The sequence below is a fragment of the Maylandia zebra genome, linkage group LG11 (genome assembly GCF_041146795.1).
Source record: "Maylandia zebra isolate NMK-2024a linkage group LG11, Mzebra_GT3a, whole genome shotgun sequence".
Taxonomy (NCBI): Eukaryota; Metazoa; Chordata; class Actinopteri; order Cichliformes; family Cichlidae; genus Maylandia; species Maylandia zebra.
This window is the reverse complement of record NC_135177.1, coordinates 1,705,560-1,733,037: the sequence shown is the minus strand read 5'-3', so window position 1 is coordinate 1,733,037 and position 27,478 is coordinate 1,705,560. Positions and strand designations below refer to the sequence as shown.

General features: G+C 44.5%; 1 protein-coding gene across 5 annotated transcripts in view; it reads left to right on the top strand.

The window, feature by feature from the left end:
- The window catches only part of adcy3a (adenylate cyclase 3a), a 67,276-nt gene that overhangs the window by 16,515 nt on the left and 23,283 nt on the right, over positions 1-27,478 (top strand). For all 5 annotated transcript variants that reach the window (XM_076889667.1, XM_004569111.3, XM_004569108.3 and 2 more), the window contains exons 3-12: positions 1,429-1,578; positions 10,487-10,617; positions 11,726-11,837; positions 16,533-16,660; positions 17,088-17,246; positions 18,473-18,638; positions 18,804-18,923; positions 20,658-20,800; positions 24,542-24,703; positions 24,895-24,982. In XM_076889667.1, the coding sequence (XP_076745782.1) occupies positions 1,429-1,578; positions 10,487-10,617; positions 11,726-11,837; positions 16,533-16,660; positions 17,088-17,246; positions 18,473-18,638; positions 18,804-18,923; positions 20,658-20,800; positions 24,542-24,703; positions 24,895-24,982 (1,359 nt within the window). The remainder of the gene's footprint in view (positions 1-1,428; positions 1,579-10,486; positions 10,618-11,725; positions 11,838-16,532; positions 16,661-17,087; positions 17,247-18,472; positions 18,639-18,803; positions 18,924-20,657; positions 20,801-24,541; positions 24,704-24,894; positions 24,983-27,478) is intronic.

The window sequence follows — 27,478 nt, the reverse complement described above, 5'->3', positions numbered from 1 at the left end:
TTGGCCTTTTTTGACTACTTTTGATTTCACCTCTGCATTTCACCATTAAAAACTGTTTACCTTGCCTTGTTTGGTATCATTCTTTTCAGCACAACCTCACATCTCACTTTAGTTATTTTTTCATTTAGGAATACTGTATTAATGCAATTGATCTAAATTAAACATAACATCAGAGTAGAAAGAAGTTATATTTTTCACTGTAAAAACCACAAACTTTAACAAACATCTTTAACAAATTATTCTCATAACTTCAAATGCAAATATATATTTTTTTTAATCATAACTGTGGTTTGATGTGACCTATCAACACAATTTAAAAACTGGTATCGTCAGATATGCGGCTGCAGAACCCACACGCAGGACTCTTTAAATAAAGCGTGCGTTTATTTACAGTGAGGTGAGGGACAAAGTGCACTATATTTTCTTCTGGTGACGGTGCCCCATGTCTCAGTTTCCTCTGTTCCCAAAACCCGTGCGTCAGCTCGATCCACCTGTTTCCGAGATCCTGCAGGAAACGCCACAAAAGCTGTTGTTAAAGGACTCCATGTAAGCCGACAATCACACACTTCTAAATCTACTGGGAAACTGACGGTTTCTCAGACGACGATCTTTTTCTTCTTCCAGAATGTGAAGAAGAAAAGTCTTCCATCACGTTTCTTCTTCACTTTCTTTTTTCCCTATGATAAAGCGCCCTTTATGCGAGGAAGCCTTTTGGACGGTTACAAGACAGCAGCAATACATATATACAAACAATAAATTCAAAACAAGAGAAAGACCTGCTGGACAGGACAGGTTGCAAAGTACGTGGAAGTAGTGCAAAGGACTTGGTCCAACCATAGAGAAAAGAGTACCATAGTAACGTTAGCTAGCTGATGTGTTAGTACTTTTGCTGAGCTCAGTGAATGTTTATGCAGTTAATCAATTAGTTGTGTAGTTTTGATGGGTGACTTTGGATTTGTGGGAGAAACATTAATATAAAAAAGAAACTGTCAGTGTGAAAAACACTATCAAACAAAACCCCTCCTTAAATGTGCAGTTACACATTTGGAATAAAAACGTATTCATTCCCATTCATCCTATTCATTTTCTTCCACTTATCTGATTCAGCGTGGGGGGAGCCTATCCCTGCTCTGTGGTACACCTTACACAAAAGGGCTACACAGAGAGACGCACAACCATTCACACTCACATTTACATCTACACTACAGGCAATGTAGAATCACCGGTTAGCCTAATAACACTGACTGCATGTCTTTGGACTGAGAACATGCAAACTCACAGTGTGTGGTGATTATAGTTACAGGATTTCCATTTGCTGTACTGTTTTAAATATATGTGAATTTTTAAAAAGTAAGTTGTGTCATTTATAAACTTGTAAGAGTGCACAGAAGTGAAATTATGAATGTACTCTCACTTCTTGTTTTCAAGCTTCTAGCCAACCTTGTGATTTATGTTTGTGCCATCACCGTGGGCATCATGTCGTACTACATGGCTGATCGGAAACATCGGAAGGCCTTTCTGGAGGCGAGACAGTCGCTGGAGGTCAAACTCAACCTGGAGGAGCAGAGTCAACAACAGGTCAGAGGACAGACACTGCACTGTGTGCACAGGCAACTCGTATCTTTGACGATTCATTTTATTGCTGATCAACTAAACCTGAATATTTAAGATAGTCAAAGTTTTGGCTTTTATATCCACGATGATCGGGCAACTGTTAGTGTGCAGAATTATACAACTAAATGCAAAACAGAGATTTTCCCATTTCACCTATTTTCATCTAAGTGAGAGTAATAAAGAAATCTAAATTTACAAATAAAAAATGTCTTCTGCCTTATCATGGTCGCGGTGGGCTGGAACCAAGAGGCCGTGTGCAGCCTGGTGAGGTCGCCAGTCTGATCAGGGCTAACATAGACAAACGACCATTGCTACTCACACTGATACTTATGGGCAATTTAGAATCACCAGTTAGCCACTAATTGCATGTGTTTAGAATGTAAATAATACATTTACGATAAACTCTAAATTCTATGCTCAAAATCAGTAAAAAAAAGAACTTATTTAAATGTTGCTGCTTTCACTTTCACCATCTGTTCCTTGTGAAGCGTTATGAACATTCCAGCATTCCTATATGTTTGAATTGCTCCCAAAATGTGTGTCTGAGCACTTTTTCAATGCATGCGGGGAACTGCTGTGGTGATTTGGGCAGATAAAATAAAAATGTGTATCTCGCTTTTTAGTACACCCTTCTGTTTCACTGTTGTCCCTGTTTGAATGTGTGCAGGAGCTGCCCAAGTCCACAGTGAAACACAAGCACAGAGAACAACACTACCAAATATAAGTTATTGTCTGGCTTTATGAAACCAACAGGGCTTCATAGATATGTTTCCTCTGTTAGCAGCACTCACTTTGGAAAATATGTACACATTATTTGTATGTTGGCATGTTTGTCTGAGCTGTGACCATATCAGCAGTCAGCTCCCCTTCTGCTGTTGCATCTGTGGCCACTAGGCAGTCTAAATTACTATTACTATTATTTATGGAACAGATGGTGTGTGTGTGTGTGTGTGTGTGTGTGTGTGTGTGTGTGTGTGTGTGTGAGAGAGTGTGAGAGAGTGTGAGAGAGAGAGATTGTGAGAGAGAGCAAGTAAGAAAGAGATGTCAAGTGTGAATGTGCTATGAGAAGAAATTGAGAGGAAAAGTAACCCAGCAGTGGTGATAAACATGTGAAAGAAACTCCCAGAATACTGATGGAAGAGCATGCGCTGGTGAAAGATGAGAGCTGCTGACCAATCAAGAGACATCTGACTGGTGATGGTTGCCGAGGCAACCAGCCTCCTGAGTCAGTGTCAGCTGTAATCACAGAGCCAACCTATTCAGCTGTTTGATCCTTCTTGGCCTCTCTGTTGAATTTTGATAACGATATTGAAAGCTGCTGATGCCCAGCCCGCCTCTCGGTCTGTGTGTACTTCTGTGAAGGTGCGTTTGAAATGTGTAAAAACAATAAGTGTGTGTGTGTGTGTGTGTGTAATGTATGCTTTTGTTTTGTTTGAGAAAAACACTTGTTGGATCTGCCAGTTATCCCTGTAAAGGGGATCTGGACTGGCAGGGTCAGTGATATTATGCAACAGGGAATGTAGGAACTGGACTACTGAGCTGGTGATGAGAAGAGTCGCCTGGCTCTGCTAAACTCTGGATGTCTACCCTACTTCCTCTGACTGGGTATCCTTGCAGCTCAAGTGCGATTCGTGAACCACACCGACTAACTGGAGCTCTTCTGTATAACCCGTGCACCTCATAAAATTGACCAGGTTACTCTTTAGTGGGTAGGAAAAAGGATCTGTTCATTTTAAGGCTGTGCACAACCTGCAAGAACTTTTTGAATGATGATGCTCATGCACAAGTTTTGACCTTTACTATTTCACAAAGAGTGAATAAACACAATTTATACTTTTGAATGAGGATATTTTATCTATACAATATAGTAGGACCAAAGCCAAAGCTTAGTCAAATAGTAATAATCACTTAATCAGATCACCTAAATTTTACCCTAATCTAACTAATCTACTTCATGCTATTGATCTCTGAGATTAATCTTAAGGACAATGAGAGAGGAGGCACATCCAGGACTGAGATGCACTCCACTCCATGCTGTGCCCAATAATGTCCAAATGGGGAAGCAGAGACTCGCTACAAAGTTTGATGAGCTTTGAGATGGCAATCCAACATCCTACAGAAACAAGTAGAGAAAAAGCCAAAAATTATCATTCCAATTCATAAGTCCAGAGTGGTTAAGTCCAGAGTGGTTAATCCTCTGGTGCTTCTCGCTGATATTTCCAACTGTGAACTCCAAAGTCTGTTCTTCTGATGCTGTTTGCCACTTCTTTATGGAAAATTAGAAGAAGAATCCCAAACCTTTTCAGCAGCACTTTATATGCTTTTGGTGATATACATCGCCGCCTCTCGCTCTCCCTCTACACTGCTAATATTTTCCATGCCTCACACCTGTTTTATACGTGCACATGTGCACTCATGCACACGCTCAACCTGTCCATGCTGTTGGCACATCTAGTACGTTAATGTAACTTGCTCCACTGTTCTTCCTCTTTTCATCTCAACACACATAAAAATTAGTACAAAGTTCAAGTATTACAACCGTTTCTATTTGAAAGTTCACATATAGATGTACCCTGTTATAGCATTCTGTACAGCACTCTTACAAACTGGATGTTAACTCCTGTGTTTCACTTTTGGATTTCCTTGACACACTGCAGCCTCACTGCCTAACAGTTTGGAGCTAGTCAACCTGTAAACACAGCAAGAGGGTTAGGGCGTTGGGGTTAGGGTGCCTTTGTCATGCTTTAAGAGACATTTAGACCTTTACTCATCTCCCTTATGTATTGCTCACTGTAGTTTCTTGTGTTCTTTTCTAGGAATTATTTTTACATTCTTAACGTTGCTGCCATTTCCTAAAAGATTGAGAAAAGTGCAATAATGACCTAGTGAACAACTAGGGCCTTAGGTTCCTTGGTCAGATGAGAGCCTTCCAGCAATTTCTGGATCTGTGGCTTGAAGATGTGATTGGTTAAATTTAATTTTTTTAAAATTAATTTCTGATTCCTGCCTTTTATTTAATAATAATAATAATAATGATAATAATAATAATAATAATAATAATAATAATAATAATAATAATGGATTGCATTTATATAGCACTTTTCTAGGCACCCAAAGCGCTTTTTAAGCACACTTCTAGTATGTGTTACTATGACCCTGATGAAGGCAACAAGCCGAAACGCATTGGTCAGTCAATAAAGTTGTTCCTCTTCCCTTTAAGTGTTGCTGGAGTCTCTGCATTGCGATTTGTTTCATCCTGTCAACGCACCTTGGAAGCAGGTAAAGTTGTGCCAGAAAATCCTGCTGAGGATCTGTGGCTTGGCCTCATTCTCCATCCATCCATCCATTTTCATCCGCTTTGTCCGGGGCCGGGTCGCGGGGGCAGCAGCCTAAGCAAAGAGGCCCAGACCTCCCTCTCCCCAGCCACCTCCTCCAGCTTATCCGGGGGAATACCAAGGCGTTCCCAGGCCAGCCGAGAGATATAATCTCTCCAGCGTGTCCTGGGTCTGCCCTGGGGCCTCCTCCCGGTGGGACATGCCTGGAACACCTCACCCAGGAGGCGCCCAGGGGGCATCCTTGTCAGATGCCCGAACCACCTCAGCTGGCTCCTTTCGATGTGGAGCAGCAGCTGCTCTACTCTGAGCCCCTCCCGGATGGCCGAACTTCTCACCCTATCTCTAAGGGAGAGGCCAGCCACCCTTCGGAGGAAGCTCATTTCTGCCGCTTGTATCCGCGATCTCGTTCTTTCGGTCACTACCCACAGCTCGTGGCCATAGGTGAGGGTAGGGACGTAGATCGACCGGTAAATTGAGAGCTTCGCTTTTACACTCAGCTCCCTCTTCACCACGACGGACCGGTGCAGCGTCCCCATTACTGCAGCTGCAGCCCCAATCCGTCTGTCGATCTCCGGCTCCCTTCTCCCATCACTCGCGAACAAGACCCCGAGATACTTGAACTCCTCCACTTGGGGCAGGAACTCATCCCCGACCCGGAGTGGGCACTCCACCCTTTTCCGGCTGAGAACCATGGCCTCAGATTTGGAGGTGCTGATCCTCATTCCCGCTGCTTCACACTCGGCTGCGAACCGCTCCAGTGCGAGCTGGAGGCCCTCGCCCGATGAAGCCAACAGAACCACATCATCTGCAAAAATCAGAGATGAGATTCTGAGGCCACCAAAGCGAAAGCCCTCCGCCACTTGGCTGCGCCTAGAAATCCTGTCCATAAAAATTATGAACAGAACCGGAGACAAAGGGCAGCCCTGGCGGAGCCCATCACCCACCGGGAACGAGTCCGACTTATTGCCGGCAATGCGAACCAAGCTCTTGCAACGGTTGTATAGGGATCGAATGGCCCGTAGCAATGGGCCAGACACCCCATATTCCCGCAACACCTCCCACAGGACACCCCGAGGGACACGGTCGAATGCCTTCTCCAAGTCCACAAAACACATGTAGACTGGTTGGGCAAACTCCCATGCACCCTCAAGTATCCTGGAGAGGATAAAGAGCTGGTCCAGTGTTCCGCGACCAGGACGAAAACCGCATTGTTCCTCCTGTATCCGAGGTTCGACTAACGGACGAACTCTCCTTTCCAGCACCTTGGCATAGACTTTCCCAGGGAGGCTGAGGAGTGTGATCCCCCTGTAGTTGGAACACACCCTCCGGTCCCCTTTCTTGAAGATGGGGACCACCACCCCGGTCTGCCAGTCCACAGGTACTGCCCCTGATCTCCACGCAACATTGCAGAGGCGTGTCAACCAGGACAGCCCTACAACGTCCAGAGCCTTCAGGAACTCGGGGCGGACCTCATCAACACCAGGGGCTCTGCCACCAAGGAGTTGTTTAACTGCCTCAGTGACCTCGCCCCCGGAAATTGGCGGGTCATTCCCCTCATCCCCAGACTCTGCTTCCTCCTCGGAAGACGTGTCAGTGGGATTAAGGAGGTCCTCGAAGTATTCCTTCCACCGCCCGACAATTTTCTCAGTCGACGTCAGCAGCGCTCCGCCAGCACTATACACAGTGCAGGTAGAGCACCGCTTTCCCCTCCTGAGACGTCTGACGGTTTGCCAGAATCTCTTCGAGGCAGCCCGAAAGTCTTTTTCCATGGCCTCTCCGAACTCCTCCCACACCCGAGTTTTTGCTTCAGCCACTGCCCGAGCCGCATTCCGCTTGGCCTGTCGATACCTGTCGGCTGCCTCCGGAGTCCCACAGGCTAACCAAGCCCGATAGGACTCCTTCTTCAGCCTGGTGGCTCCCTTCACCTCTGGTGTCCACCATTTGGTTCGGGGATTACCACCACGGCAGGCACCAACCACCTTGCGGCCGCAGCTCAATGCAGCAGCTTCGGCAATGGAGACACTGAACATGGTCCATTCGGACTCAATGTCCCCAGTCTCCCTCGGAATGCTGTTGAAGCTCTGCCGGAGGTGTGCGTCGAAGATCTCACGGACTGGGGCCTCTGCTAGACGTTCCCAGCACACCCTCACTACGCGTTTAGGTGCACCAGGTCTGTCCAGCGTTTTCCCCCGCCACCTGATCCAACTCATCACCAGGTGGTGATCAGTTGACAGCTCAGCCCCTCTCTTTACCCGAGTGTCCAGAACATATGGTCGCAGGTCTGCTGGTACGATTACAAAATCGATCATCGACCTACGGCCTAGAGCATCCTGGTGCCACGTGCACTTATGGACACTCTTATGTTCGAACAGGGTGTTCGTTATGGCCAAACTGTGATTAGCACAGAAGTCCAATAACAGAGCACCGCTCGGGTTCAGATCAGGGAGGCCGTTCCTCCCAATCACGCCCCTCCAGGTCTCGCTGTCGTTACCCACGTGAGCATTGAAGTCTCCCAGCAGGACAACAGTCTCCAGGTGGAGCACCCTCCAGCACCCCCCCCCCCCCCCCCCCCAGGGACTCTAAGAAGGCTGGGTACTCTGAACTGCCACTCGGCGCATAAGTGCAGATGACAGTCAGGACCCGTTCCCCGACCCTAAGGCGCAGGGAACAAACCCTCTCGTCCACCGGGAAAAACCCCAACGTACCGGCAGCAAGCCGAGGGGATATTAGGATACCCACCCCAGCCCGCCGCCTCTCACCAGGGGCAACTCCAGACTGAGACAGAGTCCAGCCCCTCTCCAGGAGACTGGTTCCAGAGCCCAAGCCATGTGTAGAGGTGAGCCCGACTATATCTAGCCGGTACCTCTCAACCTCACGCACTAACTCAGGCTCCTTCCCCACCAGAGAGGTGACATTCCATGTCCCTATTGCCAGTCTTGGCAGCCGGGGGTCAGTCCGCCAGGGCCTCCGCTCCTGGCCGCCACCCGGCACACAATGCACCCGACCCCTATGGCGCCTCCTGCGGGTGGTGGGCCTGCGGGAGGATGGGCCCATGTCTCCTCTTCGGGCTGTGCCCGGCCGGGCCCCATGGACTAAGGCCCGGCCACCAGACGCTCGCCCTCGGGCACCCTCCCCGGGCCTGGCTCCAGGGCGGGGCCCCGGTAACCCTATCCCGGGCAGGGTAAACTGTTCCCTCGATGTCCTTTTCATAAGGGTCTTATGAATCGCTCTTTGTCTGGTCCCTCACCCAGGGCCAATTTGCCATGGGAGACCCTACCAGGGGGCAAAAGCCCCCAGACAACATAGCCCCTGGGATCCCTGTGACACACAAACCCCTCCACCACGATAAGGTAGCGATTCATTCTCTTAAAACAAAATTTAATACGCTTAAATATCTTATCGTGGTCGAGAGGTTTGTGTGTCCCAGGGATCCAGGGGGCTATGTTGTCCGGTAGGGCCCCTTGGTAGGGTCTCCCATGGCAAATTGGTCCTGGTTGAGGGTGGATATCGTAGTATTGCCTCAGCTTGCTGCCTGTACGTTGGGGTTTCTCCCAGTGGATTAGAGGGTTTGTTCCATGCGCCTTCGGGTCTGCATTTGTGTGCCGAGTGGCGGTTCAGAGTACCCAGCCTTCTTGGAGTCTTTGGGCAGGGTGCTTAAGGGTGCACCGCATGGGAACTCAGTTGTCCTACTGAGAGACTTCAACACTCATGAGGGCAACGACAGTGAGACCTAGAGGGGTGTGATTGGGAAGAACTGCCTCCCGGATCTGAACCAGAGCGGTGTTTTGTTGTTGGACTTCTGTGCAAACCAAAGTTTGGCCATAATGAACACCATGTTCAAACATAAGAGTGTCCATAAATGCACGTGGCACCAGGAAGCAGACCTGCGGCCATATGTTCTGGATGCTCGGGTAAATGGACGGTTCTGAGCTGTCAACTAATCACCACCTGGTGGTGAGTTGGATCAGGTGGCGGGGAGGATGCTGAACAGACCTGGCACACCTAAATGCATAGTAAGGATATGCTGGGAATGCCTGGCAGAGGCCCCAGTCCGCACACTTCCGGAAGAGCTTCAACAGCTTTCTGAGGGAGACTGGGGACATTGAGTCTGAATGGACCATGTTCAGCATCTTCATTGCTGCACTGAGCTGCGGCCGCAAGGTGGTTGGTGCCTGTCGTGGTGGTAACCCCCGAATCAAATGGTGGATACCAGAGGTGAAGGGAGCCACCAGGCTGAGGAAGGAGTCCTATTGGGCTTAGTTAGCCTGTGGGACTTCAGAGGCAGCTGACAGATACTGATAGGCCTGAAGCAAAAACTTGGGTTTGGGAGGAGTTCATAGAGGCCATGGAAAAATTCTTTAGAACTGCCTCGAAGATATTCTGATACGTCTTACATGGAGGAAGCAGAGTCTGGGGACGAGGGTGATGACTCGCCTGTCTCCAGGGGCGAGGTCACTGAGGCAGTTAAACAACTCCTGGGGGGGATGAGATCTGCTCTGAGTTTCTGAAGGCTCTGGATGTTGTAGGGCTGTCTTGATTGACACGCCTCTACAATGATGCGTGGAGATCAGGGGTGGTACCACTGTATTGGCAGACTATGGTGGTGGTTCCCATCTTTATGAAGCGGGGCCGGAAGGTCTGTTCCAACTACAGGGGGATCACACTCCTCAGCCTCCCTGGGAAAGTCCAGGGTGCTGGAGAGGAGAGTCCTTTAGTCGAACCTCGGATACAGGAGGAACAATGAGTTTTTTGTCCTGGTCACTGGACCAGCTCTTTATCCTCTCCAGGATACTTGAGGGTTCATGGGAGTTTGCCCAACCAGTCTACATGTGTTTTGTGGACTTGGAGAAGGCATTCAACTGTGTCCTTCGGAGTGTCCCGTAGGAGGTGCTGTGGGGTGTCTGGCCCATTCAGTCCTTATTCGACCATTGCAAGAGCTTGGTCCGCATAGCCGGCAATAAGTCAGACTTGTTCCTGATGGGTGATGGTCTCCGCCAGGGCTGCCTTTTGTCAACAATTCTGTTCATGATTTTTATTGACAGAATTTATAGACGTAGCCAAGTGGCGGAGGGCTTTCACTTGGATGGTCTCGGAATTTCATCTCTGCTTTTCGCGTTATGATGTGGTTCTGTTGGCTTCATCGGGTGGTGGCCTCCAGCTTGCCTTGGAACGGTTTGCAGCCGAGTGTGAAGCGATGGGAATGAAAATTAGCACCTTCAAATCTGAGGCCATGGTCCTCAGCCAGAAAAGGGTGCAGTGCTCATTCCGGGTCAGGGATAAGTTCCTGCCCCAAGTGGAGGAGTTCAAGTATTTCGTGGCCTTGCTCACAAGTAACAGGAGAAAGGGAGCGGGAGATGGTGCTAATTGGTGCACCATCTCTCTAATGCTAATGCTCCAATGTGCATGGCAAAGTGTCCTTGTATTCAAGCCAAATAGAAAAGCAATAGGATAACCAGTGTCTTCTCTGTGAGGGACCTGATTATTACCAGTGTTGTTTTCTAATATGCTCTGTCTGCTTTTGCTTTTGTCCTCCACAGGAGCGTCTGCTCCTCTCCATTCTTCCAAAGCACATAGCTGATGAAATGCTTCAGGACATGAAGAAGGGGCCTAGTCAGAAAGAAATGCAACAGTTCAACACCATGTACATGTACAGGCATGAAAATGTCAGGTAATTTGGTACCTCTATAAACTTAAACCATCAAGGGTTCTGCATGTCTGTGAAGTATGAGTCTTGTGATTTTTGTCAAGGTTTGGGGATTTGGGTTTTATTTCCTTTGGTAATTCTAAATCCTTGTTAATATTTGGCTCAGGATTGCTGTATTCACTCAGTTGCCCACCACAACTGTATACTCTACAACAGGGGTCCCCAATCCCAGTCCTCGAGGGCCGGTGTCCCTGCAGGTTTTAGATGTGTCCTTGATCCAACACAGCTGATTTAAATGGATAAATTACCTTCTCAACATGTTCTCCAGAGGCCTGGTAATGAACTCATCGTGTGATTCAGGTGTGTTGACCCAGGGTGAGATCTAAAACCTGCAGGGACACCGGCCCTCGAGGACTGGGACTGGGGACCCCTGCTCTACAATTTCCACCAGTGTTTTTGGACTTTGTGTTACTTTTGATTTGCATTTGAGCTATCAGAGTGTTTTACAAACTGTCTTTTGTCCTGCTCTGGTTTTTGGCATTGTTCCCAGCTTCACTGTTTGTGACCACTGCATGTTTGAAGTTAAAGGTTTGGATTTTGTATATTTATTTTTCGTGTGAGTTGCATTTGGGTGCTTTCTCTCAGTTACAATTCTAAATTGGCTTTAAATGTAGCTTGTACTCTAAAGTGCTTTGAATAGTAAGACTAGAGTGAAGCTATAAAATATATTGATCAACATTAATGATGCCTTCACAGATGTGCACAGTACTCTTATCATGTGAACAATGCTGTTCAAAAATGAGTGTACATATTTCTTAAAAGAAAAGTTTTGCCTTTTCATGTTTGACATATTGTCTGTAAAAGAACAAACAAACAAACAAAACAGTATAAATATAAATCATTGCATTCTTTATTTACAAATTGCTTTTTGGAACATGGCTTGTATATATTTTAATATTAATGGATAAGAATATTGTGAAAAAGAGGCCACTAACTTAAAAATGAAAGCCGATGGTCCTATTAGATTTGCTTATACTAAGCTTCTTCTTGAATTTTTGAAAATGTGCATGAAGAATTTTTTAATGTAGCTGTTAAAGAATGATGTCAGTAATGTGTATTTTTTCTCTTTCAGTATTTTGTTTGCAGACATTGTGGGCTTCACCCAGCTGTCGTCTTCTTGCAGTGCTCAGGAGCTTGTCAAGCTGCTTAATGAGCTCTTTGCCCGCTTTGACAAACTAGCTGCTGTGAGTATCACAGTGTAAACTAACTAAAGTGATGTCACGGTTATTTGTTGTTATTTACATTTTTCCGATTTAGACTGAAATCTTTTATGGGATTCATCAAGATTACAAGAAATACTAATTTAGAATCCACCTCTAACCTTTATGTGATTTATGGGAGGTCATTTGAAATGATTGTCACATATCAATTTGTTGTAATGATGCTTCTTGGCAATAAATATTATACCATTGGAAAAAGCCTGTTCCTTTCCCCTCAAATGGTGCCACCTTTGCTAATGAAAAACCGCTGGTTCTGCTGTTGTTTTGATCTCTGGTACTCAGGTGCTGACAATCAGATACAACAATGGTCTGCTACAATGGTAAGGCATGCCACATTTGACTGATCTGGATAGGGCTTGTGCCAAGGGGCATCTTCAAGCTGGTGTTCTGTAAAACCAAGTTGCACCAATGTGCCTTAAATGCCCTTCACTGTCGGGCCTGTTTGCAGGTGTGTCGGCATCATGTAAACTGGAACCTGAACATGAGGAGGAATATTATGCTCTGTAATGAGTCCAGATGCAGTCTACTGATATGTTAATCTATTAACTTGTAGGGTAACAGCTTTAGTTAGAGGCGGTGTGATGGTGTGGGCCTCAGTTGGGCGGTGGGGGTGTGTGGCGGAGGTGTGGTTCTGTTGCCCAGCTGCAGGGGAGGGGTGGAGCAGTGTGTTCAGGGTGTGTTGTCAGGGGAGGAGTTATACATCTGACCTCATCATCCAATCATGGTTCCCCTGTAAAAGATGTTGCCAGGATCTGAGGTGGGAGGTGTGCTGTTTGTGGTACAGAAGCAGGGCAGCTGGAAAGGTGCACAGTGGAAACCCAGCCAATAAAGACGTGGAAAACTGCAATGCTGCTGTCGGGTCCATCATTGTCACAGCCGTGCCAAAACCCGAGTCGTGGCATGGCGGAACAATGACTGGCCCAACCAGTTAAGGCGTGGGCCCAGATGTTGGTGAGCTGCCAGCTTTGCAGTGGGAGCAGACAGCTGTGCAGGACCAGTCTGTGCACCAGACGAAAGTGTCGGAGAGTCTGGTCGCTCAAGGTGGTTCCTTGCTGACACTGCCGTCGCCCCCACCCTCTACCGAATGGGTGAAGGAGACAACCCCCACGCCTTCCTGGAGGTCTTTCGCGCCATGGCGGTGGCGTGCCTATGGCCAGAGGAGTGACCGCCTGTTCATGTACATCAGCAGGAAACTGTTGGAGTGGGAGGCCAGGTACAACACAGTAGAGAAGGAGTGCCTGGCCATCTGGTGGCCACCTGCCCTTTTACCCTATGTGCGTGTCATGCACCGCTACAGGAGGAGGTGCCAGGCTTTTTCGGCTGTGTATGGTTCTTTCACATGATACTGAGGCCCCTGTTTGTTAAAAGAATAAACTGTTTCATTTTCAATATGGATTGAAGTTTTTCATGGGCACAGTCCACGTATGTGGCGGCTCAATCCATAAATGGATTTTCTTTCCAAATGTGGAAAGACAACAGGCTTGTCAGTGGTAGAAATATGTATTGCCAAGAACAAAACACACATAAAGTTGTTTTACAACACAAATGTTCTGACTTTTTGTGGTAAGTTGATATATATCCATGTTTAGCAATGGTTGCTGTGGTTTCATGTCACTTTCTCAGTGGCTCAGTGTTGCTATCAGTTTATTATTATGCATATGTATTTATGTTTAGATCACACGGGCCAACATGCTAAGAGCATGAATAATCTCTGCCTCCCTTCCACAGCATGTCTTATGTCCTGTCTCCCTCCTCTCAGCCTTGCTGCACATGGCTGCCCCTCCTTGAGAAACTTTGATTGTTGCCGTTCTGTCTGTATAGTTATAGGGTCTTTATCTTACAATATAAAGGGGACTGTTGTTGTAATTTGCCGCTTAATAAATAAAATTGATTTGAATTGAATTGTAAGCAACAATAAAATTGCAGACAACACATTTGAAGCTAACGGTAGCTGATTCAGTAAAGGAGGAACTCACAGCAAGGAGTTTATTTCTACCTACGATTGCGCCTGCAACACAGGACCTAATCCCTGAAACCTCGTTCAGGGTAGGGATAACTGCACTATTCAGAGGTGGGACCAAGTCATTGTTTTGCAAGTCTCAAGTCTTTATCCTCAAGTCTCAAGTCAAGTCTCAAGTAATGTCAGGCAAGTCAGAGTCGAGTCTCAAGTCACTGGTGTAAAAGTCCAAGTAAAGTCACAAGTCTGAAACTTTGAATTTCGAGTCCTTTCGAGTCTTTAAAAAAAAAACGAAAAAATAATGTTGCAGTTATGCTAAATGTAAATATTAGACCATGTAATTTTAAAATCTGTGTTTTTCTCAACACATGACAAAATAGTGAACTTAGAAAATATACACAAATTGTGAAATTGCACCTCTTTAAAATGCAGCTCAATTAAACCTAGCTCCAAGAATAATTTTCACCGACGGTTCTGAGATAAGCTGCATGTTATTCTTGGATGCGGTTGTAGGACCAGCTTTAAAATCGCATGACAAAAATATCATACACATTAAAAAAAACTGTATCACCAACGGAGCCTGGACAACATTTGCTAGTTAGATGAAGTCAGCTATCTCATCGTAGCATATTTATATGCATATTTATAATTATACGGTTCTTGGAGTGAGTGCATACACTCATGAAGTTTAGTAACTTCAGGTCACTGCAACAAGCCCAGGTACAGTTTACCGACGGATGGGTGCAGGACCTTGAAATGCACCGTGTAGAACGAAAGACCATCGTACGTATCATAAGTTTACCAGTCTCACAAATCGTCTTCATAAATACACATTCATTAACCGTTTATTAATAGGACCTTTGAGCTCAACGGTAATTAATTAGTAGTAGAAATAATTTCTGGTAGCATCACAGAAATGTAGCAGTGACAACAATATTGTATGCTGTAATCGTACTGGGCAATTAGTGATACAAAGAAACCTGTTTTATCCTGTGAATAAAAGTATATGTTTTTGTCAGTGTACCATAATAACAGAAGCGAAACGCAATATTGTGTCAGGACAATTCACTATTTATGCACAATAAACAAAGGAGCATAGCGCGACCATTTCTGTTCAGCGCCAGACTTGCTTGTAACCTATATCACCAATTATGTTATGAAAATGACGCATTAACTACAACAGCAGACTGACCTTCGTGTAAATGCTTGGAGCAGACTAACCTGTGAGCTGGAGAGTTCTGGGACGTTATATTTGATCTTTGAATGGCTGCAATCCAGGCCACCCGTCGCCTCTTTGTTACTTCGGAAACATGGCTCGAACAATTTCTCTTCAACGACGTAATCCGATAACAACCGATCTCTTTACCCGTCGGCTTCCCGTGGCTGTCATGCGACCGGCTATTGCAGTTAATAATACAACAGCTTCTTGACATTTTTGTGTTTCTTTTTATCGCTGTGTGACTGATTTCAATTGAAAGCCTGCGTGCGCTAGTACCTCTTGCCACGAGTTCCCAGAATCCTTTGCGGTTCTACCCGTGAATGACGTCACATTTTCAATCTCTATATAATATGCATGTTAAATTTTATATTTGGGGTAAAATATCAAGTCTTTTCAAGTAAACCGGTTCAAGTCCAATTCAAGTCCCAAGTCATTGGTGTAAAAGTCCAAGTCAAGTCACAAGTCTTAGAATATTTTTTCAAGTCAAGTCTAAAGTCATAAAATTAATGACTCGAGTCTGACTCGAGTCCAAGTCATGTGACTCGAGTCCACACCTCTGGCACTATTAGACAAAGCTGCTTTTGGCTGTTGCCTTGTTCACACGGGATTGCCACAGTGGGTAGCTGCACATGTTTGATGATTTGGCAGATATCTTCTGCTGGGTGCCCTTGCTGACTCCTCCCAGAATCGAACAGGATTTTGTTTGTTAGGCTAATTCCACTGTGACACTGTGAAAACCATATTTAGAAAATAAACTTTGTTTAGTGAGATCTTTTGGCGTTTAACAGGATGTGGGTGCCCTATCTCCAGGCAAGATTTACTGTTCTGTATGCTGTTCATGACTTACAACCTAAACCAAACTCGTGCCAGAGTCCTGTATGTTATCTACAGGTTCTGCATGCTCATGTGCAAATATTTCTCTGTAGAGATCCTGTCTTAATTGGTATGAGGCTGCACCCCAGTTTGTCATCATCTAGGAAGTGCTACTGCATGGCTCCGTACTGGCTGTGAACATGTACCCAGGTTGTGTATGAGCCCAAATGTCAAAGCTTGCATAAGGTTTCACCAGTCTGGAACTAATTTTATGGGTATCTGCGTGACAGTAGAGCTCTATCCTTCTAGGTTGCCTAGCTTAATATGTTAGCATTAATAATATGCCAATAATGTTCGCAGTCCCCTAAACACCATATAGTGTACTATCATAGATCAAAGTGCTTTTTTGCATTATTTCTTATTAAAATTAGTAACAGGAGTAGCTTAATGCCCAAGATTAAGCTTAGCCTATGAGGAAATGAAGTAAAAAGACAGCCTGTGTGCTCGCCTCCATCCAGTCTGTGCTAACTGCCATCCATTGCATGTATGTGTTTCTAGCAGTTTAACCCATTGCTGTTGTTAGACCTGCTAAGAAGACAGCTGGACAGCGAGCTCGTGATTTATGTCCGATCTTGATCCACTGTCTGACTAAAACAGACCTGCCTTTCAGAAATACCACCAGCTAAGGATCAAGATCCTGGGAGACTGCTACTACTGTATCTGTGGGCTGCCGGACTACAGGGACGACCACGCCGCCTGCTCTATCATGATGGGCCTGGCCATGGTGGAGGCCATTTCGTGAGTATGAATGAGCACGCGTGAGGAGGGGTGGCCTGGGATAACTGCCTGATTCTAAGCTTTTCCAAAGATCAGACAGTTTCATCTACGTTATTATGGGATGTAGTGGGTTAGTCATTCTGTCCACAGTGTGGGATTGATCACACTGATGGACTCTTATTGACTTTTTGTGGATTGTAGCTGTGATGTAACAATGAGAGGTCATTAAACACAAATTGATTGTGATCCATCATGTTGGTCAGGCTCCAGAACATTGCTGTGCACGGATGGATGGCGTTTAGTGGCACGCCAGAGACGCTGTTTCCTGTATTGCTGGAATGTTTTTCTTCTTTTGTGGTAATCAGGCTTTGAGACAGCTTGATTATTACTCCAAAAAATGCTACCTGTGCTTTGTTTTTAACGCTGCTGCTTTCTGAACTGACCACAGGTATGTCCGAGAGAAAACCCAGACAGATGTGGACATGCGTGTTGGAGTGCACAGTGGTACGGTCCTGGGAGGAGTGCTGGGCCAGAAACGTTGGCAGTATGATGTTTGGTCCACAGATGTCACAGTGGCCAATAAAATGGAGGCTGGAGGGATCCCAGGGTGAGAACATCAGCTTCACACTACAGCGTAGTTGCATTGATCAATACTGATTGGACTGTGTTTCTCACATGGTGCCATTTTTTTTCCTTATTTCTCCTTCGATGTGAGTGTTTTCATGTGTCGGCTCATGTAAATAACATGCACAAAGTAGATGTGCTGCGTTTTAGTTTTTAGGTCACTGGAGATGTGAATAAAGTTCTTACTCTGAACCAAACATTTATATCATGTTTTTGTCTGTATCAGCTACTTGGTGTGTTTCAGAGAAGAGTCGCTGGACTATTCCCAGCCAGAAACAAATGATGCTGAAGCTGCATGAATTGGCTAAGAGATCTGAAACTGAACCTGAAACTAAAGACACTCACTGTTACCTAATTAAACCACTTTTGCCTTTAAAACTGACAGAACGATTCAACACGGTGCTGCTAACATTCCTCAGAGACTTTGGTCCTTAGCTTACATGTTGTGTTGACGCGACCTGCTGCCTCGCTGTAAGCTTTCTGGTCATGTTTTCACCCAGAGCACTGATGCTCACTGGATATTTCCTCTGTTCTGGCCTCCCTCTGTAAACACTCGGGAGAAGTGATTCCAGTAGATCAGTCAGTCTGACACCAACAACTTTAAAGTCACTTAAATCGTCTTTTTTCTGATTCTTGCTTTGAACTTCATCACGTCGTCTCCACCATGTCTACATGTCTAAATTGAGTTGCTACCATGTGATCGATTAATGGTCTGATTCTTCTGGCTCTCTGCACCTTAATTGGATATTTCTCTGTTTTTTGTATCACCAGCTTCACAGCAGCTTGGTGCTCTCTTGTGGTTATTTTGGTTGAAACTGAATGTCAGTGATATGTTTTTTCATACTGTTTTTTTTTAACATTTATAATTGGAAGTTATATTATTATATTCATACGTTTAAAAAAGCTGTCATGATTTCCTCCCAATAACCGGATAAGAAGACGAATCTGTTGCTGTGAACCTCACCATCAAATGTTTTACTTTAAACTGCTTTAATTCTTTGTGGGTTTTGTGTTATTATCACAAGTTTAGGCTTTAAATGTTGTGCATATATTTACATTCAGTGTGTATTGATATTTTAGATTGGGGAAATAAATGCATAACCCAAAATACTCATACACAAAGCGTCACTTTGCACAGCACTTAATGTGGAAGTACAGTTGGTAGAACAATGGCCCGTGTAATCTGCGCCACCTTGTATGTGTGTACAGCCGTGTGCACATCTCACAAAGCACCATGGAGTGTCTTCATGGTGAGTTTGATGTGGAGCCGGGGAATGGCGGTGACCGCTGTGACTACCTGAGGGAGAGAGGCATAGACACCTACCTGGTGGTTGTTCCAAAAGCACCTGTGGGAAAGAATGGCATTAACAGCGTCGTAAGTAAAACGCTCCATACTGCTCTGCAAGTATTTCTATAGTCAGCGTTTACATGTTGTGAATGTGTTGCTGTATGTCGAACATCCACAATGCATGATACAAACAAAAGTCCTTCAGTTCTTCATAATAAACTCAGCACTTGCTGTTTGCTTGTTTCACATTAGAAACTGTCCGTAACCTCGTCCAATGGAAATTCCCCTCTGCTGATCAACACCACAGACTGTAATGGCAGTGTTCACACAGCCTGCACCACACCAGAGGAACCAGAGGAGCTGGACACAAGGGTAACCAAAGAGATGGTGTTTTCTCTAGGGCTGGGTTTTGATTATCGATTCATTGATTAAAATCGATTCTGGCTTGGATAACATGATATTGATTCATTAAAATCCTGAATCAATTTTTAATATGAATTTATTTTGCCCGAAACACCAGAATCTCAGGTTAAACCTCACAAAATTTCAACAACCACCAAACAGCTGAAACAGTAAATGAGAGCAGGAACACGGCTTCTGCACAAAGACGTAAACACAAAGCGCGAAGCCGCCGACGCATCAGGATTAGTGAGATGTGACTTTCTCACCCGACGACACGGACGCCGACACGCCGCCGGGGCTGAAAGCCGACAGCTCGCTGATTTTGAAGCGTCGGCGGGCGCTTTGTGTTTACGTCCTTTTGGCGCTGATTCAGAAGCTGCAGGTTTGATCTCTCTCCAAACAACATTGACTGAACCAGCAGACAAAGAAGATCCAAACTAGCTTCACATAAACATCGTCACGAATTTCCTCCGACTTTTGTTGTTTTGCTTCCACCAGGATAAACACTTCATGTAGAGCTCTCTCTCTCTCTCTCGCTCTCTCTACATCGATAATCAAAACCCACCCTTACTGACTACCCACCAGTCTACGCTGTCGCCCGCTGTTTGTTTTTGTTTTTTTACTTACTTCCGACACGAGAGCCTCATTTCTGCTGTTCATTACTGAACAAACGTAAACAAATTATGCAAAATTGCAAAACGCTCAGCTGTGTCTCCAATCAAACCGCTGTAACTTTGCTCTGCTTCACTTTGTTTTTGATCTACTGCACAATATTTTTAAGGTCATCTGCTATAAAAACCCAGACCAGGAAAACCGCCTTCATGTTTTTCTGTTTTATGCTCAGTTACTTTGACACAAAGGCCTCTGCTGTGACGCTCACACCTCTGATAGTCTGGTGTCAGCTTCCTTTTTATCGATCTAAAAATATAGATATGTACTGATAAGTGATCAGAATTATAATATTATAATGAATAATAAATATTGTAAATAAATTATAATATTTATATTTATAATATTTCTCAGGCAAAATTTCTCCGATTCAAATCGAATCGATTCTAGAAATCAGTGACGATACCCAGCCCTGGTTTTCACACATTAACAGGTGCCTGAAAGTCCTTCATCACACAGTGCTGCTTTTTTTCCTGTCCTTGTCTGTTCTGATTGTGCCACACTTTGGCATTCTCATTCCCATTTTGCATTAGCGTGGCTGTAGCTCATCGGAAGATGACCTGAAGGTCGTCACTTACCCGAGCAAAGACCACAACATCACCATATCACCAGCTGGCACGGGAAGGTGCACCGTTGTTCTAAACACACACAAAAATTACTACACTCCTCAGTGACAACAGTACCTATAGACCAAACAGCCACTTCATAATCACATGGGACAACATAGAAGAGCCACCTCCACGGGACAAGACTCTGTCTGCATCTAAAGGTCAAAGGTCACCCTTTTGACGATGTCAGTGCTCACATTTTGGACAGAGAAGACAGATGGTTTAAAAGAGAAGTGAAAGAACACCGGCACTCGGGGCCTGGAGTTGCCCACCCCTGCTCTAGATCCTCCAGAATTAACCTCATTTTTTCCAGCATGCTTTGCTTATCTATTTAGTTAGTCTATACTTGTGAACTGGATAAAGAGCAGACTCCCATTTTATGAGGAGGCAAGAAATCCTAAACTGTACTCTAACCTTTGGATTGCAGGTGGTGAACCCATCGTTTCCTAATCCCCGAAGGAGGCTGAGGCTGCGGGACCTGGCTGAACGGGTGATTGATGCTCAGGAGAATGAACAGGAGCTCAACAAACTCCTTAATGAAGCTCTGCTGGAGAGAGAAACGGTTCAAGCGTAAGTGAATAGCCTCACATCACTGTGACGGTGCCGATCAGCGATACTGGTTTCTTGTTTCTTGGGGTGGCTGTAGCTCAGGAGGTAGAGCTGGTCACCTACTGATCGGAAGTAGGTGACCTGTGGGTCGATCCCTGGCTCCTCCAGTCTACATGTCAAGTATCCTTGGGCAAGATACTAACCCCAAGTTGCTCTCCAATGCAATGTGTGTGAATGTAGTTTGAAAGCAATCCGGTCGTTCAGTCTGACGTCACTAGCCGTGTCTGGGCCTAAACTCCGCTGCAGGTCCATATATCAAACATCACTGTGGCATTACTGAGAGTTGAAAAACTGTCTAAAGTCTTTCATCTTTAATAAAATGATCAGCGTTCTGCTCTACCAGGTGTAACAATTGAGTTTAACATCCAGGCATCCATGAAAACGGAATTTATGACATTTAACGGAGTTAGAAGTTAGCAGGAAGTTAGCTCGCTAGCTTCTATCTAAATACAATATAGCATGTCCTGACTGCGGGGTTTTGGAAACAAATTAAAACGTACAGCTCTGCTATCACTTCCAGCATAAATGAAGACAGGAAACTAAACAGCAGTGACGTTTGTAGGGTTACTGAAGTTTGGCTAGCTGGTATATAATGATGTGCTACGTGACCGCTAGCGACACAGCTATGTTAGCATAATATAAACAAGCTAACTTTTTTTCCACTCGATAAAAGTTAACGTGAGTGTTCTCGGTGGTCAGGAACAAATGTAATCGCATGGCAGGATGCTGTAAAAGGACCAAACTTCAGCCAGGAGAACAATACGAGGTTAGTCATTCATATACTGCTGCATGGGCTGGGCTGTAGCTACATCCTAAGGTTTTAAAAACTGAGCTTAAATAAATGATTAGCGGTAATAAAGGGAGGTCAACAGTGATCACTGACTGTTTTAGGAGCTTTTTGAGATCAAATAGAAGAAAATACATAACATTAAACATGTTAACAACACAAAAGCCATATTAAACGCAGACTACTTTAGACCCGGAAGTAGGATTCATCACGTCATCACTTAACAACCGGATGAGTTGCCTTTTTTGCCATGATGCCAGGTCTCTCTTGAAAATTAGATTTTTAATCTCAATGAGATTTTTTACCTGGATAAATAAAGGACTAATAATAAGTACAGAGAAAGTGCTTGTGAGAATGGGTGTGAATGTGGCATGTTGAGTACTTCGGCAGAGTAGAGAAGCGCTATAGAAGAATCAGTCCATTTACCATTTGTTATGCTGCTGGTGCTTCAGTGGGTTATCACTGAGTGAGGGGTTGACAGGTTGACTGTTGGTACTTTTAAATGTCTCCACACCGACAATACCATTTACAGCTTTTTGCTGTTTTCATAAATATTATACATGACATCTTTGTCACTTATCTTCCACTCTTTGTGGAAGATAAAAGGTTATGGTTAGGCTGTGGTGGTCAGTCACCAACACAGTGAATCCTGGGTTCAGTCTACTTCAGGCCATAGTTTTTTGGTGGCATTTTTTTCCTTCCTCATTACTTTTTTCTCATTAGTTTTGCATTTCGCAAGGTCAGTGTCAGTATTGGTGGCATGAGGCGATACCTGCACCCTATAGAGGTTGCACAGGTAGTCCAACTCACCCAGATGACACATCAATACATCCCATTGCCAGAACGTTTGTGGAATCTCCAGCCACGTAGGACATTCCAAGATAACGGCAGTTACTCTTGGACAGGGCGGCAGAAAATGATTAACCCATCAGCAGGACCGATGTCTGAGATACCTGAAGTCCTGACATTCCCTTCTGGGCTGTCACTGCAACGGATCACGGTTGATCGGTAATCCGAACCGATCCCACTCCACGGTTCGGCAGCACGTGATCTGAAGATTCAAAAAAGAAGAAAAAAAAGTATGTGTATGGTGGCGTGCTGGGTCTGTCAAGCGATACTTATGGCCAGCGCTAGCGGTCCAAGTGGAGGAGCAGAGGCATTTAAGCAGCCCTTTGCTGCCCAACCCGACCGGGCTAAAGCTATTACAGAAGCTACTGGGGTGTTTAGCTGCAGACGGGAGGCCGTATTCTGTTGTGCAAAACAAGGTTTAAACTATGATGAACGTGCTTGAGCCACACTATGATATCTCGTTGCGCGTCCACTTCAGTGACAAGATCGTTCCAAGCATGTATGAGCAGGAGATTTTTACATTTATGGCTGAACTGATCCAGGCATCTTCTGTTGCCCAACTACAAATGACAGCTCAAAGCCCTGTACTGCCCTATATTGCACCTTAATTTGTTTTTATATAACTGTGTGGAGTGAATCTTGAGTTGAATGTTTTTAATAGGCAAAAAATACTTAAATAAGTAAATGTTAAAATTTTGTCCTTTTTTCTGTTTGTGCTGATCCGAAAATCGATTTGATCCGTGACTTAAAACCGTGATCCGATTCAAACCCTGAGACTTTTGATCCGTTGCACCACTAGTCGCTGCCTGGCACTGTGGAGCCAGAGTGACATCTGCCATAGGCTATCCCAACTGTCTTAGAGCGAGAGGCAGGGTACACCCTGGAGGGGTTGCCAGTCTATCGCAGGGCTAACACACAGAGACAAGCAACCATTCATACTCACATCTATGGGCAAATTAGAGCTACCAATAAAACCCAAGCCCAATAACTGCATGTCTGTGGGAGAACCCACGCAAACATGACGAGAACATGCAAACTCCACACAGAAAGACAGCAACCTGATGCTGGACTTGAACTCAGGACCTTCTTGCTGTGAGGCAACAGTGCTAACCACTGTGCCACTTAAGTTATTCTGATTCTGATTAATTACTAAAGCTTAGCTTTGACATCTAGCAATAGCCACAAATATGAAACAACAAGCTAGTTTTATAACACACAGGTAGCAGTATTGCAACAACGCTCTAAAAGTAAATAAAAGTGTACTATAGTGTAATAGATATTCGTGAAAACCAGGAAAACCCATCATCCTGGACTACAGTAACGGCTGCATCAGTACAAAGTTAAGTAAGCTGTTATGATCTTGACAGGAAAGAAAACAAGCATGCCTGGTGTGGGGTCATTGGCTATTATAAGGGGGTTGAGGAACACCATGTCCTTGAAGTTGTTGTCTGGTTTGGACAGATATTGTAGTGGAGCTTCCATGATTGGTCACATCAGAGAGTGTTTCCCACTGTGAGATACCAAGTGAGCTTTGAAAGGGAACCATCAGTTGAGTTTCAGTTAAATTCCATTATGTGTTTTTGAAGTGGTAGTTTAATTTTTTGAGCAGTATATTTAATAATCTTTAACCTTCCAATCTTGTATCCACATGTGGGAAAAGTGGAGCCAGTGATCAAACCAAATCTCTGATTGAAGTTCAAGTAGGCAGCAGAGATTTCCTTTTCTTGCTCGTAGTATAATATGTTATAGTGTTTGTTTGCAAATTGGCAAACTCCAACTCTTACTCTAAACAAACGCACCTGTCTTAAAATACCATAAATAAGACATAATCAGTCCATGTTGTCATTGGTGTTGTTTGGTTACTGGCGTGACCCTGGTTCTCTGAAAATCAAGCGCGGTATCTCACTAAGGCAACCACATTCTGGCGTGACCAATCATGGAAGCTCCACCTCCACCGCGCCTGCCCAGGTCAGACCATTCACTTCAATCGCTTCACTTCCATAAAATGTTAATAATGTTACAACCAGTGTGCTGCATTCACTGTCACTAAGCTTGTTGTTCCTCAGTCTGAAGGGGAAACACACCAACAAGCTGTCCCTCAGGTTTGTGGATCCAGAGCTGGAAACACGTTTCTCTGTGGAGAAGGAGAAACAGAGCGGGGCTGCCTTCTGCTGCTCCTGTGTGGTTCTGCTCTTTACTGCAGTGATGGAGGCGCTCATAGACCCCTGGTGAGTTCACAGGTCTGTTTTACTCATTCACATTTTGGGCAGGATGGTTTATATCACCTACTCTCCTAAGAACAAAAGAAAATGAAAGCAAAAGTAAGCCTACACACTTTGGCAGTGTAAACTGGAAGTCATAACTGTAATAATAATAACTCACTAATTACTCTCCACTACGTTCACGTGTTCTGGAACAGGCTGATTGCAAACTACATCACCTTTGCAGTGGGGGAGGTCTTACTGCTCATCCTGACCATTTGTTCTCTGGCTGCCATCTTCCCCAGAGTGAGTTATAACACATTCTTAGACTTTATTTACAATGTGATTAGGAGGATTTTCTTTTCTTTTACAACCTTGTTCAGATACAGAATCGATTAAACACACGCTGAATTTGTTTCGTTAAATTGTTTACAAGCAAGGGGTGGGATCGTTTGGATATATGTAACCTCTCAGCGACTTATGGGTAGGGATGGGTACCGGTGTCCGGTGCCATCGTTCTGACATAAACGGTAGTAACCAGACCGAAAAGCAGTGCACATTTCGGTGCTTTATTTCGGTGCTTTTTTTTCCTGAGCTGTGATACACTTCTAGCCAATCATTTTACGTTTCCGAGGATAGTAGGCGGGGCCAGGTACGTGCGTTCTTTTAGAGCAGAGCTACAGATTAAAAATGCCCAAGGCGAAGCGGTCAAAAGTCTGGCTGTACTTCACAGCAAAAGATGCAAACTCAGCAGCAACAAGTGCTTTAAGCTGATACTGTGATACTGTCAAAGGAGGTAACACCAAGAATCCGATGAAACACCTGGCGACGCATAGCGTTTTTTTTAAAAGCCCAGAAATGCGCCGTATGATAGCTTGCTGCGAGACCTCACACCGAGCGCATCTACTGTGCGTGGGTTGCCTGTTATCTGACCCGGAGTTAGCAACATCCCCCAAAAACCCCGAAGAGGAGAGTCCTGGCCCCTAGCCCTGCCAGTGTAGCAGAAATGATGAGGATGATGATGGCAGCAGCAGCCGTTCTTCTCTGCGTGAGTAGCTTAATGTTGTTCGTGTGTAATTTACGTTGAGTAGGCTAACCACGTTATTACATTAATGCATGTAAGGTGAACTAGCAAACATCATCATAGCTACATGCGGCTGTCTTCTTGTTTGATGGCAGATACTCCCTTCACCCTGGCCAAAAAGGCTAAAATGACCAAAGAAAAAGAGGAAAACAGCTAAACATGAGAGGTTTAGGACAAAGTTTGTTTTCTCCATTGATTAAGCTTCCAGCCAAGAGTGATACCATATATGCCCCATAGCTGCAGAAAAGGCTAACATTGTTATCTTTTTACAAAAAACCAGCTGAACATGAGAGGTTTTTGGACCAATTTTGTGTTCTCCATTCTTTAAGCACCGGTTTGAGCACCGTTTAAGCACCGGCACCGTTTCAAAAGTACCGGTTTGGCACCGGTATTGGATAAAACCTAAACGATACCCATCCCTACTTATGGGTCATTGCCTTCTTCTCTCACTGTGCTCACAGTCAATCCTCTGGAAAGCACCAGTGGCATTTTCTCTCACACAGAGTTGTCCACATATTGTCACAGTATTGGGGCTATGCTAATGTTGGAAATCATGTTAACAAAGTGTTACTACTGATTTTTAATTGCTAACACGGTATGGAAAATGTATCAGTTATTTGTCTTCATAAAGTTGTAACTAATGTGTTGTTTAGTTTCCCTTTAGCTCGCTCTGGTTACGTTTAGGTCCTAAAAGTACTTTGTTAGGTTTAGGAAAAGATTATCACTTGAGTTAAAATCCAAGTTTCCCATTGTCCAAAGATATTGGATGATAAGCTAATTGGTGACTCTAATTGGCCATTGATGTGAGACAGAAACAAGTTTCCACTAAATGTGGTCCCAAATGTGCAAATCATGCATCGGCTCTTCAAATGTTTTAAACTCAGACCTACAATTCTAAAAGTTTGTTTTGGAGGTTTTGGGCTTTTCCCATATAGACAGTGTCTCATCTGCTGCAGTCTTTACTGTACCCTCCCCTCACACAGCCCAGTTTTTCACACACAAAAACACCTACTAGACAAATAAGTTGAGGAGAAACAACGTTCTCTGCAAATGTGGTGACATTACACAGATTTAAAACATTTTCCTCCCGTATCGTTCATTTCACGAGTCAGTATAACTGCTACTCTCAAACACCTCTATGATTGTATCACTTACATGCGTCTCCTGTAGAGTCACAAATAGAGAAATGGGTAGAGAGAGATTATACTGAGAGTTCAGAGGAGCTGAAACAATAGATATGAAATGACTAAAATAAGGACCAACCTTGAAAATTATTCCTTTTTTTTGCTTTTTAAATTTAGATGATAGTGGGTGCAGTGATGTTACGTTATATACAAAGATTATGTTTGTTTATTGATATCAAAAAGCTAATTAACAACCAGTTAATATGCAGCTAACAACAGAAAAAGGAAAAATGTTTACAAAACTGTCTTAATTCAATTTTGACATGTAATTCAGGTACGTAAGTTTAATACTTAAGACCAGGGTTAAAGTTTAAGTCTGAGCCACATGTGCCTGCCATGTACTGGATAAATATGTGATCTTCTGAAGTCATGGAAAAAAGCCGTGTGTTTATCATAGAGTACTTTTTCAGGCAGTACTTTTGATCCTCCCTCTTCATGGAAATTTAGATGTATTGATATTTTGCAGTCGGGTGAATATTGACAGCTGATGTCACGGCCTCCGCTCAGCTCAGGGCTGCAGCACACACTGATTAC